The 16,537-nt window shown below is 43.8% G+C and overlaps 1 protein-coding gene across 3 annotated transcripts in view; it reads left to right on the top strand.

The window, feature by feature from the left end:
• The window catches only part of P4ha2 (prolyl 4-hydroxylase subunit alpha 2), a 31,933-nt gene extending 19,868 nt beyond the window's left edge, over positions 1-12,065 (top strand). The window contains exons 10-17 of one of the 3 annotated variants that reach the window (XM_076855762.2): positions 2,549-2,619; positions 2,842-2,941; positions 6,954-7,007; positions 7,423-7,482; positions 7,532-7,597; positions 9,546-9,614; positions 9,967-10,063; positions 11,602-12,065. In XM_076855762.2, the coding sequence (XP_076711877.1) occupies positions 2,549-2,619; positions 2,842-2,941; positions 6,954-7,007; positions 7,423-7,482; positions 7,532-7,597; positions 9,546-9,614; positions 9,967-10,063; positions 11,602-11,672 (588 nt within the window). In that variant the 3' untranslated portion in view covers positions 11,673-12,065. The remainder of the gene's footprint in view (positions 1-2,548; positions 2,620-2,841; positions 2,942-6,953; positions 7,008-7,422; positions 7,483-7,531; positions 7,598-9,545; positions 9,615-9,966; positions 10,064-11,601) is intronic. The other 2 variants (XM_076855760.2, XM_076855761.2) reach the window with 2 other exon arrangements.
• Positions 12,066-16,537: the final 4,472 nt, after the last annotated feature.

Below are 16,537 nucleotides of genomic sequence, written 5' to 3'. Positions count from 1 at the left end.
AAAAATTTGCTATCTCCTTCCTAATACTTATATTTTCTTTGCTTTTGTGTCTAATTGAATTGCCTAGAACTTCTGAAGCATTATTACAGTAGGCATTCTGCTTCTTTCTGAGTTTCTTGGAAATTCCTCTGGTGTTTTGCAGTTAAGTGTGAAGTGGGCTGTTGGTTTTTTAAATTATGTGTGTGTGTGACATGATAAAATTATTATTCTATTTCTAGTTCATAAAAGTTTGCTTTCATTTATAATGCTCCACCACAGATGATTGGAAGGGAGGATTTACCTGAATTTTCTTTTTCTCTGCTCCTAGTAGAATTGTAGTAGCTAAGGTGGCCAGGAAGCCCAGTGCTCCTGGAGAGAGTCCTCTCCTGGTCCCTGGAAATCATTTGAAACAACTTTGGTCCAAGGTCCTAGGACATCTAGGGGTTAGGGTCACTTGGTATCATTGATGGGGCTAAGGGCTGGTCTAGCTAGTTTGTGTAGAGGATGGCTACTAGGACCCCTCTTCCCACCCTCTGGGAAGCTCCAAAGTCCTCCAGGGAAAAACTACTTTTCTAGGTTCCAGGTGAGAGAGGCACTGGATTCCTTTCGTGTCCCTCAGTCCCAGACACTGAGAACTTTTCTGTGTATATATATCACACACACACACACACACACACACACACGCACACACACACACACACCCTACACACACCCCACACACACACATGGCAGGGCTGGGGAAGGGAGCAATGGGAAAATTTGCCTTTGAACAGGAGCCATGTGAAGTGCCAAATGTGTTGGCCATCATGAGCTGACCTCTCCTTTCCGGAGGCTATGAGGGACAGATGCTATTCTGGCTTTGAAGTTGGGCCAGTGAGCTTAACTTGTCCTGTCGGGAATGCCTGGCAGCTGCCTGTGGATACCCAGACTGCTTTCAAAATAGCCCTGTCTGTCCCCAGGGGCACAGCACAGTTGCCCGGAGTCTCTTTGTGGGCACCAGGCCAATGGTGAGGCTCAGATGTCGGGATGGGGTCTAGCTGTGGTTGCATCTGTCATCAGGGAAGGACTGGCATCACTGAGTTCAGGAAAGACCCTCAGATAGGCGCTCAGGGAAGCCATCCATCCTGTTATGCTGCCCACCTTATTAGAACATGTAGCAACACGGTGTCCGGGGGGTTGATTTCACCCCCTGACAGACTTTTGCTCTGTCCACTCTTTTCCATCCCTTCTGCTCTGGCCTCCTCGTTAGCCAGCTCCTTCCCACTCCAGCCCTCCTTGCTCAGCTCCCCACAGGGTGTTCCCAGGGCTGCTCCCCTGCATAAAGCCTGCCCTGTCTCTCGTGGGCCATAAGATTGCATCAGACCTGGTGCCTGCTCTCCACTCAGTCTCATCTCTCTCCTTCACATAACCTCTGATCCACAGTCAGCACCACAGGCTTTTTCATCCCTGGGCCTCTCTATCACTGCCCTTTCGCTGTTCCTGGAGTGCTCCCCTCCTTGGCTAACTCTTACTTACCCTTCCAATCTCATCTCGGTGGTTCCTTTCTCCAGGAAGCCATTCTTGATTCTGAAACATGAAGTTCACCCGTGCATGCTGCAATTACTTGACTGGTTTTTTGCTTTCCTCTCCCCCACTCAATTTGAATGAAATGAGGGTGAGATCCATGTTTCTCAATCACCTAGCACATAGTAGGCACTTTTCACATATTTACTTCAAGGGAAAGTGCTTTGGAGTGAGTTAACTGGGCCTATGGCCCCACCCATGTGAGCCCATTAGAACAGTCCACAGTTGAAGCACATGGACGCTTGCCCTGGAGGCTGGCTCTGAGTAGCGGGTTCCTCCTGGCAGTAGCATTAAGCCTCTTAATGGGAACTGGGGAGATGAAGTAGGTGAGGGGTGTGTGTGTGTGTAGGTTGGGGTGGGTGGCTTCAGGTAGTGATTTATTTATTTCAACTTGATAATCCCTTTCCTGGTTTTATCATCTGACTTTGTGAGACTCCCGAGGGAGTGAAAACTGTGCGTCTGTCTCTCCTCTTGCAGCGTGGGAGCCCAGTGTGAGGGGGTGCATCAGGAGTGTGTTTGCATGGGTTTCTTGGCAGAGGAGGCCACTGAGGTTCAGAAGCATATAGAACTTGACCAAGTCAAGAGGGGCACACAAGGGGAGACTCAGGGATCATGGCATAGTCCCAATGTGGTGGGAGCAGCTAAGCTCAGCTGTGCTTATGCAGGATGATCTATGGGTCTGGCAAAGAGGGAGGCTGTCTAGGCAGACACAGAGGTGGACAGAGCCAAATCTATAGGCATAATTCTGCAGGTAGCACAGACCTGGGAGGAGGAGGGATGAGTAGTGACCAACAGGGGAGTGGCCAGGGTCTGATAGCAGAGAGGGAAGGTGGCGGTCTCAGATTCCTGTTCTGGCCTGGCCTACAGGGACATGGGTTCTTGGCTAGAGTCACTGCCTACAAAGTTGTTTCTCCCACCAATGGGGCTGGCTGATTTGGTCCCAGTGCTCTCTGAGAAAAACACAAGGCCAAAAAGGGTAAGTCTGCCCTGTCTTCCTGACTTCCAGCTTGCACGAGCCACAGTTCGTGATCCCAAGACTGGTGTCCTCACTGTTGCCAGCTACAGGGTTTCCAAAAGGTAAGAAATGGTGGTGGTATGTGTGGGGGTGCTGTTCAAGCCCCAACTCACACGCTTCCCAGTACCTACCCAATGGAGGGGGGCTTGGCACCTCCACACCCTCCTATAGCACTCACCCTCTTCTGCCTATTAGTGCTGGTGTTGATGCTGGGAGAGAGCACAGGACCTCATCTAAGTTTGACTTCCCCATTTTCTTTTACCTGTTCTCTTCTTTTGTCCCAGCTCATGGCTAGAAGAAGATGATGATCCTGTTGTAGCTCGAGTAAATCGTCGGATGCAGCACATCACAGGGTTAACAGTAAAGACTGCAGAATTATTACAGGTACAAGCTGGTCCTTGAGACCATAGGAGTTGGGAAGGGGGAATATCTGGCTAGATGGTCTTTCCAGGTACACACACTGGGTCTAGGAAGGCTTGCTTACTAAACAGTATAACTGCACTATGCCGTGAACATGGAGTGCTCTTGTGCTGGGGAAACCAGAATTCATAATATCTATTGTATTCAGCAGTTAACATGATATGGACAAATATTAGCTGAGCATCTATTGTGTGCTCGGGTACCATGCTGGGGTGGAGGATCAGTAGTAGTCATAGCAGCCTTAATCATAGCTTCTTCACTACCTAAGTTCAAATCCTAGAATTATCTTCCAAAGTTATGATTCTGTGTCCTAGTCAAATGCTCTTGGAGATAAGATAAAGTGTTCTGTAATAAGTTGCTAGGAAAAATGAGAGGCCTGACTGGTTTGCTGGTGAAGGAGGAATGTTCTTGTCCAAGTACTCTTATTGAGATTCTGGCTTCTTGCCTTCATTTCCAAGGTGATCAGGAAGAAACATGGTGGCAGCATGCTGAGAGGTTCTGGGTGATGCTCCTTCACAGTGTGTTCTTTTGGGCACCAATTTCAAGTCAGAACTGGCTTTCTGTCTTCTGAACATCAGAACTCTTGGGTTCTTTTATAAAATTATGACCTGAGAAACTATCATAGAAGTTTCACTGGCCTCTTTCTAGAGTCCCTGGATCTCTGTTTGGCTAGAGTGTTCATGCATTTAAGAGTAGCATCCTTCACCTTTCAGCCTGGTATGTGGGTCTGACCAGCTATAGATTTCATTAGAATATTGATTGGAGGTCATTTGGGAAGGATTCTCTCAACCTTGACTTGGACATATCCAAGCAAAACAGCATTCACACTTTTCCGCCCTCTTTTGGAAGCTGCATCTGCAATCAGAAAACCGGTTTCAAAGGTCATCATAATGGATTTGTGTGAAATCCAACAGAGTTTTCAAAAACACAGGATTATAAACAGTGTATTTGTAAAACAGTCTTGTGAAAATTTTTTCATAATTTTTCAGTTCAACTCAACTTAGTGTTGTATGGGTTTAAGATAAGTTCTGCAGACCAGCAACACAACAGGGGACTTCTGCCACATCACCTACTTTGCCTCCAATGCATTAGAGAACCACCATTTCAAGAAGATAGGAGCTCTTCACACACTACATGCATCTCTGTTGACATTATCTTGACTTAAGACTTCTTGGAGTAGGTTTTTGTTGTTGTTTTAAGACTTCTGCCCCCACTTCTTTCACATCAGAGCCAGTGTTCAGCGCTCTCCTGGTCCTGAAGGACAGCAGTCTGCTTGATTGACTGATTCTCTACCAGGGACCATAGGGCTGAGTGGACAGGACCTGTGCCTCTATTGCTCTCCTGGCTGGCTTCCCGTCTGCACTCTCTGTACCTCTGTCTCACCCTCAACCGTGGAAGACAACAGCCTCTTGCTATGGACTGGCTTCTCTGCTCCAACCTTGGCTTCATCTGTCTGGCCTCTCATTGTGTTTTAACTTAATCATCTGGTGTTGAATGTCTCAATTCTCAGTGGAGGGCCCCTTAGAGTCAGGGCTCTTTGGAAGATCTAGCCCAGAGTTCCCAAGTGACTGAGATACCGATTTAGTTTGCATTCTTCCTCTGGGAACTATTATGGCATTTTATTTGACAGCCAGTGGTATTGTGAAAGCTTTGATCTTACCTGGTCTGGGGAACAGGAACCTTGATTTCAGGACCTGCTCCTGAGTGCCCATTCTACAGGTACTGCTTGTGATATGATAAATACCTAGGCACCAGCAACAGCCTATGCACCAGGGCCCCTTTGGAAATGCTACAGTCTTTTGGAAAGGAACTGGCCCTTCTGCTACCTGTCAACACTCTTAGCTTTAGTTGATGTGTTTGCTCTAGACCTTTTGGGAGAAAAAGGGCAATTAAGGCATTCTTATTAATGGGATCAGGACCTGTCTGATGGAGGAGGAGATCTACCTACACCTTCAGGATTCTCCAAGATTCAAGACTACTGGCTTGGTGATGTCTTAGCCTACTAGGTGGTTCCTAATTTTTTTTTTCCTTCACTCTGGTCAGCATCATAAATACCCATGTCTTTCAAATGGCTGACTCTACCTTATGGCAACAAGGAATCTAAAATGTTCATACGCATACCTTCTCATAGGGATCAGTTTTGATATATAGTTGCTTGTTATTAAAGGAATGAATCTGGGGACTTGAGTGTGCAGGGATGGTGAATTTGATTGCTGCAAACCCAGAAACTCCCACGACTTCTGTACTTGTTTGAGGACCATATTAAAGAGTGTAGGGACAGTGGTTTTAGCACTGATCAAATATAATTGTCCAAACTGTTAAATGGTGAGCCAGCTATTGCAGTGCAACTTCTTTCACTGTCTGGAATCTCAAAGTTTAGTCACTTCATCCAAGGAGCAGATGAGTTAGAAAGTGCAGTCATGCTCTGCAGCCGCCACAACAAGCAGGGATGGAAATCTCTGGAGTTCATTGGCATGCCAGTCACAGCATGTCTAGAATTTTCTTTAAGGTCTTGTCTAGAATGGGTACCAAGAAAGGATACATTTGTGAAAATATGTAATAGCATTTCCTCATAGACTCTCTCTAGCACTTCCCTCCCTAAAATAAATAAATGTGCCTCCAGCCCCAAGTACCTGCTGCACCAGGCTTCCTTATGTTCTTGACAGAATCTCAGGTAATCCTGGTGCAGAAATCTTGGAGGCTGAAGCAGTGGAATGACAGCGTATTTTCATTCTGCCATGGTTATTTACATCAAAATTTTTATTTTTGTAGACATGGAAAGATACACTGCCCAGATTTTACATTTCATAATATTTAGCAAACATCATTTGTGCTCCAACTGGAGGATTTTCTTTCTTGTAATGTCCATCCTCCCTTTTTCTTCCATATCTGAAGATCTCCACTATTGCCAGTTTTGCAGCATCTCTCTCCTGACTGTTAGAATGGCCAAAAAAGATATTAAAAAAATACTGACTTTGTGAGAACTAGTGGCTGAGCCCTAAAGGTTTTTAGGATTTCAGTAAAAAAACAGTGACCAGCTATTCCTAGATAGATTTGTGGTGCCACATGATTTATCAAGGGGATCCTGTCAAATTATGCATTTTCTTTTAAACCTTGTCTCTTATTTTAACTACTGAAGCTAAAGTAACTTTGTGATCTTGGATGTTAAATTGTGTCTACATACTATTCACAAAGGCATTGCAATTTCTAATCCAATTAGTGACACCCCGAAGTTGCAGAGGCTGCTGTGGTTCAGGTGCAGGCTTATTCTGGGAGTGCTGAGGTGATATACCAATTCTTGGCCACCTGGTAACTGGTCACCATGCCCTGCTGCTTCACTTGGGTGCAGAAGTGCTCAGTGCAGTGCCCCACTTGGCCTGACCAAGAACTGCTGCTTAGAAAAGGAGGCAGGAGCAATACCAGACTCGGAGTAGCTCCAAAACTAGTGTTAAAAAAAGAAAAATCTCAAGTCAGGTATAGTGACATGTTCTTGTAGTTCCAGCTACTCAGGAGTCTAAGGCAGAAGGATGGCATGAGCCTAAGAGTTTGAGGTCAGCTTGGGCAATACAGTAAGACTCTGTCTCAGAAAACCTCCACTTGGAGTTTGGTGTTGGCTTTTTTCTTGGATCACCTTCTCATTTCCTCCCAAACAAACTGGGTCTAGACCAGGGCCTGCCTCAAGAAGAGCTCCCTCTTGAGCCATCTGAGTATTCTTGAAGGGCTGGTACTTCTCCACAGTGGCAGCCTGCAGGTCAGCCATCTTCTTCTTCTCAGGAAACCATTTATCCTCTTGGACACAGCTGTGGACATATTTGCAACACTCGTTCTGCCTGTGAAAGCAAGACATGCTTGTCTTCTACCTGAGAGGGGCTGTTCTTAGGGCATATGATTGTTTGGAGGCCTGGGGAGTGGTATCTCTGATAAGAGCCTGTTTATGCTGTTCACAAAATCCAATGCTGTTAAAATTTCTCACCAGGTTGCAAATTATGGAATGGGAGGACAGTACGAGCCGCACTTTGACTTCTCTAGGGTAAGACCCAGATCACTGGTGGTCTCAGAGGGCCCCACTCTAATTGATTTGAGAAGGCTGGAGCTTCTAGCAGCATTTCAGCCTCCATATCACCCCCCCTCCCCCTTTCTGCCTCACCAGGGGAGACTCTTTGTTACTGGTGAAGCCCAGTCTGGAGCCACAGGGTCTGTGGAGCCCAGTGGAGCCTGCCCTAACTCTGTTACTGTTTGCTTTGATTCTAGAGCAAAGGACCTCAGTAGGTCTCTGTGAAAATTATTCCTTGTCCTGGTCAAAATTTCCTGTGTTGGATTGTCCTTTGTTCCAGGCTGTTTTGGGGAACACACACTTATTACCTTCCCCTGTCCCTTTGGCCCCAATCATTTGGGTGGCGGGTAAGTTGGTTGCAAACTTGGGTGAAAGTTGTTGTCTGTTGCAGCGACCTTTTGACAGCGGCCTCAAAACGGAGGGGAATAGGTTAGCGACGTTTCTTAACTATGTAAGTACTGGGTCCAGGCCCACTTGTCCACTCTCACTTAATTTTATAGAACCATGAACAAGATGTTTTCAAGCATTTAGGGACTGGGAACCGTGTGGCCACATTCTTAAACTACGTGAGTATGATGTGCAGCTTATGGGCCCTAAGGGGACCGTGGGTCCAGAAAGCTCTCTTACATCCCACCCTCCTCAAAGCTGATGCCACCCGCTGTTGGCTAATGGTCCTTTTGTCCCTCAGTGCCCTTCTTGGCTGGAGTAGAGAAAGTTGGTTTCTGTTCTCATCATGTAGCCCCCAGCCCTATGACTTTATCCCTGGCTTCTTCCCCCCCCCCCAATTTTTTTATTGTGATAATATACACAGAACATAAAAGTTATCATCTTAATCATCTCTAAGTGTACTTCAGTGGTATTAAATTCATAACATCGTGTAACCATTACCACTCTCCATCGCCAGAACTCCTCTCCTCTTGTAAAACTGAAACACTGTTCCTGTTGAACAGTAATTCCCGGGTCCCCTCCCACAGCCTTGTCAACCTCTATTCTGGTTTTGATGACTCACATCACATAACCTCGAGTAAATGAACTCATAGAGTAGTGTGTGTGTGTGTGTGTGTGTGTGTGTGTGTGTATGTGTGTGTGTGTGTTGGGCTTATTTCACTGAGCACAATCTCCTCAAGATGCATGTGTGTTGTAACATATTCTGCCTCCCATTTGATGGGCCCACTGCCACTCTGGACTTTCAGGATAAGTGCTCTGGAGGGATCCTCCCTTGGCAGCAGAGTGAGGATGTGGTCACAAGGTGCTCTTAGCTAAAAGCAGCCTTTGTTTCCCTACAGGCTGGGGGGCCCTCTCCCCACCTTGCTGCAAGAGCCTGCTCTAAAGAGGCATAGAGGCTGTCAAGGAACTTAAGGGACAGTTTATTTTTTTCCTTCTAAGTTTGAACTGTGTGGTTATTGCATGCTGGGGGCTATGCTGTGGATAAGTTGGTGAGCAAGGACATGTGGATAAGCTGGTGGAGAAAGAGTCACTTGTGGTGCTTGAGGTCTAACACGGGAGACTTACTTTAAACATAAGAGAAATGGTTATTTAGTTACTATGGGAACAAGTGCCCAGGCTTGGGGTTCAGAGAGGGCCTCCCTCACGAAGTAACAGGTTGGCTGAGACTTAAAGATTGAATGGAAATTAGCTGGTGGAACTTGTTTCTGGCAGAGAAGAGAATGTGTGTAAGCCCAGAAGAGCAAGGGGGCTTGAGATGTTGGAAAAAAGAAGAGGGCCAGTCTGTCTGGAAGGAGAGGCTAATGAGACGGGCAGGCCTTGGGGTTTCCCTGAGTTTGATCCCCAGGGCTGGGGGAGTCAGGGGGGTTTCATCTTATTCATTTAGCATGTGTCCATTGAGTGCTCCTCTGTCAGTCTGGTATGTGTCCTGTGGAAATATTTTTTAGTTCCAATTTTTATTAGGCAAAAAAGTAAGAGCCAGATGAGGAAGGAGTGGTGCTTTGGCAGGAGTCGAGGCACCCTCTGTGGGTGTGAAGGCAGTCTTGCTGCTCTGGATCTTGTGTGCAGTTTGTTTGGAGGCTCACTGTTGGGGAAAGCAGGGCCTCTAGAGTCTCAGTGTCCCCCTTCCCCCTAGAGGGCAGCTTTTGTGGGACAGCAAGGGTTAGGCTAGAGCAGCAAGCTAGGAGCCAGAGAAACAGCCCATACAGGTCCTCACCCGCTAGTGGAAGCCGCAGGGAACTTCTGGTCAGGCAGTTTGCTGGGCTCATGCTGGGTGGGGATTCTAGGAGGAATGTTCTGATTATAGACTCAAATTCCTCCCATTCAGGGCTTGCCTGGATGTTGGTCTCCTGCTTTTGAACATTGTGGCGTGGAGGCCATGCTGGTGAACCACAGGGAGTAAATAGGTGGAGAAAGAGTCTTGTTTGAAGGGCTGGCCATGAGCAGAGCCTCCCAGCAGTGCCGCTCATGCTCACAGGAGGGCAATCTGTGTACCTTGTCATGATTCTTGTGACTCACTTGCTCTGAGATGCTTGGGTAGAGGCCTAACTCTATGCCTTGTGTTCCCAGATGAGTGATGTAGAAGCTGGTGGTGCCACTGTCTTCCCTGATCTGGGGGCTGCAATTTGGCCTAAGAAGGTAAGTTCTGATTCTTGTGGGTCAGAAGTTTTAGACCTGACTGTGTCCCCCAGTCCCATTGCCAGGCCTACTTGATCATCACTGTAATGTGCCTTAGCCCCTTCCTCCTTGTACTTTGGACCTGTGGTCCCAGCTTCTAACTGGGGAGAAGGAATAGGGAGGGAAGTCAGATGGGTTTGTAAACATCCACCCACCATGAAGGGTAGGCATTTTTGGAGTCCCAGAACCCCGTTCCTCTGTACACAGGAAAATTGAAGGTGTTTTTGCTCAGGACAGGGGTTCTAGGATGCTCGGGGTCAGGTCTCTGAGCCCAGTCTCTAAGAATATGTTCTGATAGGACATCTCTTTCCAGGGCACAGCTGTATTTTGGTACAACCTTCTGAGGAGCGGAGAAGGTGACTACCGAACGAGACATGCAGCCTGCCCTGTGCTCGTGGGCTGCAAGTGGGGTGAGTGGCTTGAGGGTGCTCTTGGCTGTGGTGTTCTCAGCCAGAGCTTTGATGGTGGGCCTTAGGCTCAACTGGGACACAACTGATAAGACATAGCCAAGACTGTCTCCCTTCTGAGGGGTTTGTTTTGCTAAGCAGTAGTACCATTCAGTCCTGTAGCAGTCCACTTGGTTAAGTACTAAGACAGCTGGTTGAGAACACTCTCAGATGCCCAGAGAGCTACAAGCACTGTAAGTCCAAGGCAGCTCTCCAAAGGAGCAGGCTCTGGCCAGAGCTCTGAGGGAACAGAGGAGAGAGCTGGAAATAGAGAAGAGAAAACCCTTCCTCCTATCAGGCAGGCTTCATCCAGCATCATAGGTATGGGGGCTGCTGTCCTTGTCACTTGAGGAAAAGGAGACAAGAGACAAGGCTAGAGGCTGGGACCAAACTCTAGACACTGAATTTGACCCTTATTCTGGAAACAGCTGTCCAAAGGTGGTCACACGAGTTTGGGGGATAAATAGTAATAGCTTAAAAAAAAGTAAGAAAAAGAAAATGAGGTAGTTGCTGACTTCAGGAGGAAAAAGTTGTACAAGAAAGAAACTTTAACTGTAATCTACTAAATGTCTCAAATGTAGCATTAAAGTGACATACATAATGATGTAAACACTGTATATTTTTAATTAAAATTCATCATTTAACTATATATGCTATTTTTCACTATAAGCCTTATAGATAGTTTGTTCAATTAAGTACATGTACCGCTTTCTTTTAAGTTAAATTTTATTTAAAAATCTCTATGATGGGCTGGATCAGCTCAGTGGCAGAGTGCTTGCCTTGCACATGTGAAGTACTGGGTTCGATCCTCAGCACCACATAAAAATAAACAAATAAAGGCATGCTGTCTACTTACAACTACAAATTTAAAAAAAACTCTAGGACTTCAGTGGTACACTAAAAAATTTCTTTGTCATGAGAGAGCTTATGTTTGAAGAACAGAATTGTGGTTTGTGTGCATTTGAGGCAGCATTAGGTGACAATCTGTTCTAGCTCTGCTGCTCTGGTGCCATAGCACACAGATGTCCACGAGGCATCTGATAGCCAGGTCCTCTGCAGTGCGGACAGGCTTCCTCCTCCCCAACCTCTCAGCTTCTACCTGCTAGTTTCTAGTAACATCAGGCTGTTTGAGGTCTTTGACGCAAGCCAGAGTGATCCCTGCCTTCATGACTTTTTCTCCTCCTGCTCCCACTTTCTGCACCCAACCTTGGTGTTATGTTTAGCTTCATATTCCAGCCCTGAGGTCTCCTCTTCCCTAATTGGTCACATGCTCTTTGACTCTGTTTCCATGACAACCTCCACACATGTATCATGTCACTGGCAGAATTTTGTACAGTTACCTGTTTACTCATGTATCTTCCTTAAGAGCCCATGAACAACTTGAGGCCCGAGACCACGTCTTACTCAAGTCTGTTTCTCAGAGCACAGTGCAGGGGTCAGATATTAATTTTGGCTACTGAACTGGCCTATGGGATTGTAACATACTTGCTTTCTGTTCACAGTCTCCAATAAGTGGTTCCATGAACGAGGACAGGAGTTCTTGAGGCCTTGTGGAACAACAGAAGTTGACTGACGTCCCTCTCTGCCCTTCTCCTTCTGGCCCCACAGCCCAAGTCATCTTCCAGCTCAGCATGACAGATCCCTTTGTATGTTCCAACTCCTATCAGGCGGGTCTTTGGAAGAGTCAATGTTTGTTTGGTGTGGAGAGAGAGTGTACTGGGCTGGGTCCTGCGTGACCTCAGTCCCAGCCTCTGCATTCAGCCTGTGCCCTTTCTGGCCCCAAAGATAGCATTGGAGCAGCTGCAGCAGAGCCAGGCTGTCTAGCACCTAGCAAGGTGCCTTTGTACCTCAGATGTTTTAGATGTGAGATGTTTCATTGAACCAAAGTTCTGATACCTTGTTTACATGTTTATTTTTATGGTATTTTTATCAGTTGTGATTTTAACCAAAAAAAATAAAATATCCCTGCCGGAAGCCTTAAAGAGCCTTATTTGGAATATTCTTTTAAGACCTGGGAGCTTTTACCATATTCCCCATTTTGTGTGTGTTGCCTTGGTGCAGGCCGAGTCAGCAGCAAAACCCTAGCTTTGGGTTCTGTTTCAGTGAATTTTTTTTGTCGCTGTGACCAAATGACCTGACAAGAACAATTTTAGAGGAGAAAGAGCCTTTATTTGGTATTCACAGTGCCTGAATCCATTGCTCTTGGCCTAAGGGGAGGTAGAATATTATGGTGGAAGGATGTGGAGGAGGAAAGCAGATCAGGAAGCAGAGAGCACTCTGTGCACCAGGAACAAAATATAAACTACAAAGGTGCGCCCCTAATAACCTATCTCCTCCAGCCACATCCTACCTGCCTACAGGTACTGCCCGGTTAGTCCACTTCAGGGGAGTGATGCACTGTTTAGGTTAAGGCTCTCATAACCCAATCATTTCACCTCCAAACCTTCTTGCATTGTCTCCACATGAGCTTTTAGGAGACACTTCATATCTGAACCATAACAGGTTCTAGACTGGGTTTAACATTTGTGATAACTTAAATGTCCTTTTCTGGCAAGTCAAGGTAAATGGTTTCTCCTTGTCTCCCAGATAATGGAGAGAACAGGTATGTTCAGGATTGTGATGCTGTCCTTATTTGAAATTTCTTATTTTTAAATTTTGAAAAATTTAAGGTGTACGTAGAGAATTGTTCATGGTGTAGGGATGTATCCTTTAGAATGTGAAGGGGAGCAGAGCACTTGTGTCACCAACCCCAGGCTGGAGACAGGAACTTTCCTATCAGTACCATTGGTAGCCCCTCCCAGATCCCATCTCTTTTTCTGCATCTGGCACCTTGGTGGTAACATCCTCTAGTGACTTGTGGTAGTTGTTCCTTGCTTATTTTTGTAGTTTTACTGCCTTTGCCTAAATCTCTGAATTTGTAGCTATTTAATTTTCACTGATTTTGAGATTTTTATGAGTGGAATCAGACTATATACTTTTGAGTGTTTGGCTTCTTTTATTTGACATTGTTTTAAGATTCATCTGTATTGTGAGGTAATTTAATTTTCATAGTTCATTCAGTTTTGTTGTATATTGTAAGACTATACCATAGTATAGTCAATTACTGTTGATGCATTTGAGTTTGTTTCAGTCTTTGTATACTAGGAATAATGCTGTGATAAGCATTTTTATATATGATTTCCATTATGCATAAAAACATTTTTTTTTAAGAACATACAGCTAGGAGTAGAAATGTGGACTTTTAGTAGGTGTGTCTTCAACTTTACCATAAAATATGTTCCAAAGTGGTTTTACGCTTTCTCACCAGAAGTGATTAAAGTTCTTGCTACCCCTCATATTCCAATATCTGGTTTTGTCATGACAAATGTGTTTGCATTTTAGCTAGTGTGGTGTGGACTGAATGTTGGCCTCCCCCATTATCCAAATTCCTATGTGGAAAACCTAACCTGAGGTGGGATGATGTTAGGAGGTGCGGCCTTAGGGAAGAAATTACATCTGGAGGATAGAGCCCTCCTGGATGGTGGTCTTATAAATGAGACCCCAGAGAGCTCTCTCTCCCACTTTCTGCCATGTGAAGACACAGGAAGAAGATGGCCTACTATGAACCACGAGACAGGCTCTCACCAGACAGAAATCAGCCCATATCTCCATCTTGGACTTACCAGCTTCTGGAATTGTGAGACCAGTGTGTGGTACTTTGTTCTACAATGGCACTGCTTGAGCCAGGACATGTATGCCGTCATCTATTTTCACATTATTAGTAATGAGTACCTTTCACATATTTGTCAGTCATTTTAAGTCTTTTTTTTTGCCTCATAGAAATTTTTAATATATTATGCATATAAGCACTTTGATCATTATCTTTTCCCAATATCTGCTTTGTGGTTTGTCTTTTTACTCTTTTAGTTCTGTCTTTTGATAAACAGAAACTCTTGATTTTATGCCAGATTTATCAAGCTTTTCCTTTTTGATTTATGCTTTTTAGGAGGGTTTTTTTTTTGCTTTTTATGTCTTAAGATATTCTTCTGCATCCCAAGATCATGCATATATTTCCTAATTTCTCAAAGTTATAGAGTCCTTGTCTTTTAGTTTCATTTTCATCTGTAGTATGAAGTGTAAGTCTACTTAACATTTTTTTGTTTGTATTTTGTTAACATAAGATAGGCTTATGCTACAGTAATAAGTTATCCCTAAATCTTGTTTTTTTTCTCATAAAAAACAAAAAAGCACTGTGTCTAGGGCAACTCCCATCTAATCTCCTTCTAGTGGCTTCTAAGGGCAGAACTTAAAAGGAAACCAACTGGCAAATGCATCTGGGAAATGTAGTTTACAGAGTTAAACAGTGTAACAAGAGAGAATAGAACTTGGAGAGAAATAACAGAAAATGACTGGTGCTCAAGACAGGTTTTTTAAATTTTTATTTTGTTTTTTTTCTTCTTGTTTGAGTTTTTTTTGGGGACTTGTTGGATCTGTACAATGATGTCTTTGGTCAACTTCGGAAAATTATTAACCATTGTCTCTTACTATGTAGTCTGTGTTCCTTCTGTAACTCTGATTAAATGTAAGTTAGACCATTCATGCTATACTTTTTATGTCTTAACCTGTCTTAAATATCTATGCTGTATTTTATATCTGCTATATTTTCAAATAAGTTTATAGTTCTTATGTAGCTTACAAATTCTCTCTTCTTTGAAATGCATCTAGAACTTTTTCTTTAGGACTTAAAAGATATAATTTCAGTATTTTCTATATTGTACCATTTCTGTTAAAAAGTCTGCTGCCTTGTCTTATTGCTCTTTTGAAAGTAATTTCTCCTCCATTTCTTCTTTGCTAGCTACTTTTAAGATTTTTTTCTCTTTATTTTGGTTTTCAGTAGGTCTCTATATGTACCTAGTGTGGTATTCTTTTGTTATTTACCTGCTAGGCATTTACAGAGCTGCTTGAATTTGTGGGTAGGTGTCTTTGGTGAGTTTTGGAAATTTCTCAGATGTTATATCTTCAAGTAATATTTCTGTCCCATTTCTCCCTCTCTTTATGAGACTCCAAAATCTGGATATTAAAAACTTTTCAGTATTTCATATATATCCTATTCTCTCTTGTGTCTCACAGCCCTTTCCCTCCTTGCTCTTCAGACTAGATATTTTCTTTTGATCTATATTGCAATTCATTTATCTCTTCTGCTAAACCTATGAAGTTCTTAAATATCCTTTTTTTTTTTTTAAGAAGAGGGAAGGTGCTGAGGATTGAACCCAGAGCCTCATACATTTTTAATGGATTCAATTATCAGGGGAATTTTTCTTTTGTTTTTTTCATATTTTCCCCCAATGAAACTGTTACTTGAAAGTTCTTAAGTTCTTATCTGATAAATCCATGATTTAAATTTCCTGTGGCTCTCTTTCTCTCTTTTTACTTTTTAACATTTGTTCTTTTTAATTATACATGATAGTAGAATGTATTTTGATATACATGGAGTATAACTTTACCATTCTTGTGGTTGTACATGATATGGAGTTACACTGGTCACATGTACATAAATGAACAAAGGAAAGTAATGTTGAATTCATTCTACTATATTTCCTATTCCCATTTCCCTTCCCTTCCCTTCCCTTCACTCCCCTTTGTCTAATCCAATGAACTTTTATTCTCAACTCCCTTATTTTGTGTTGGCATCTGCATAACAGAGAGAACATTTGGTCTTTGGTTTTGGGAATTGGCTTATTTCACTTAGCATGATAGTCTCCAGTTCCATCCATTTACCAGCAAATTCCATAATTTAATTTTTATTTATGGCTGAGTAATATTTCATTGTGTATATATTCCACATTTTCTTTATCCATTCATCTGTTGAAGGGCACTTAGGTTGATTCCATAGCTTAGTGACTGTGCATTGAGATGCTATAAACATTGATGTGGCTGCATCACTGTAGTATGCTGGGTTTAAGTCCTTTGAGTATATGCCGTGGAGTGGGATAGCTAGGTCAAATGATGGTTCCATTCCAAGTTTTCTGAGGAATCTTCATATTGCTGTCCAGAGTGGTTGCACCAATTTGCAGTCCCACCAGCAAGGTATGAGTGTACCTTATTCCCCACATTCTCACCAATATTTATTATTACTTGTATTCTTGATATTTGCCATTCTGACTGGAGTGAGATGGAATCTCAGTGTAATTTTAATTTGTATTTCTCTAATTCTGTGGCTCTCTTTCTATTCTGTCCCCCTCCCTGATTTTTGGTAATTTGGTCCACTCTATTGGCATGCATGGTAGTTTTTTGCTGAATGCTAAACTCTATGATAAACTGTAGAAATTCTGGATGTTGAACCTCCTCGGCAAAGGGCTCACACTTTCCTCTAATGAGGCAGAGTGGACCTTACTATAGTCAGGGCCTGAGCTTACTGAAAGACTGGGTTGTGGTTTTCATTAAGACTACTATTGCTAT

This window comes from Callospermophilus lateralis, chromosome 5 (assembly GCF_048772815.1).
Source record: "Callospermophilus lateralis isolate mCalLat2 chromosome 5, mCalLat2.hap1, whole genome shotgun sequence".
Classification (NCBI taxonomy): domain Eukaryota; kingdom Metazoa; phylum Chordata; class Mammalia; order Rodentia; family Sciuridae; genus Callospermophilus; species Callospermophilus lateralis.
This window is presented reverse-complemented; position numbering and strand designations above follow the sequence as displayed.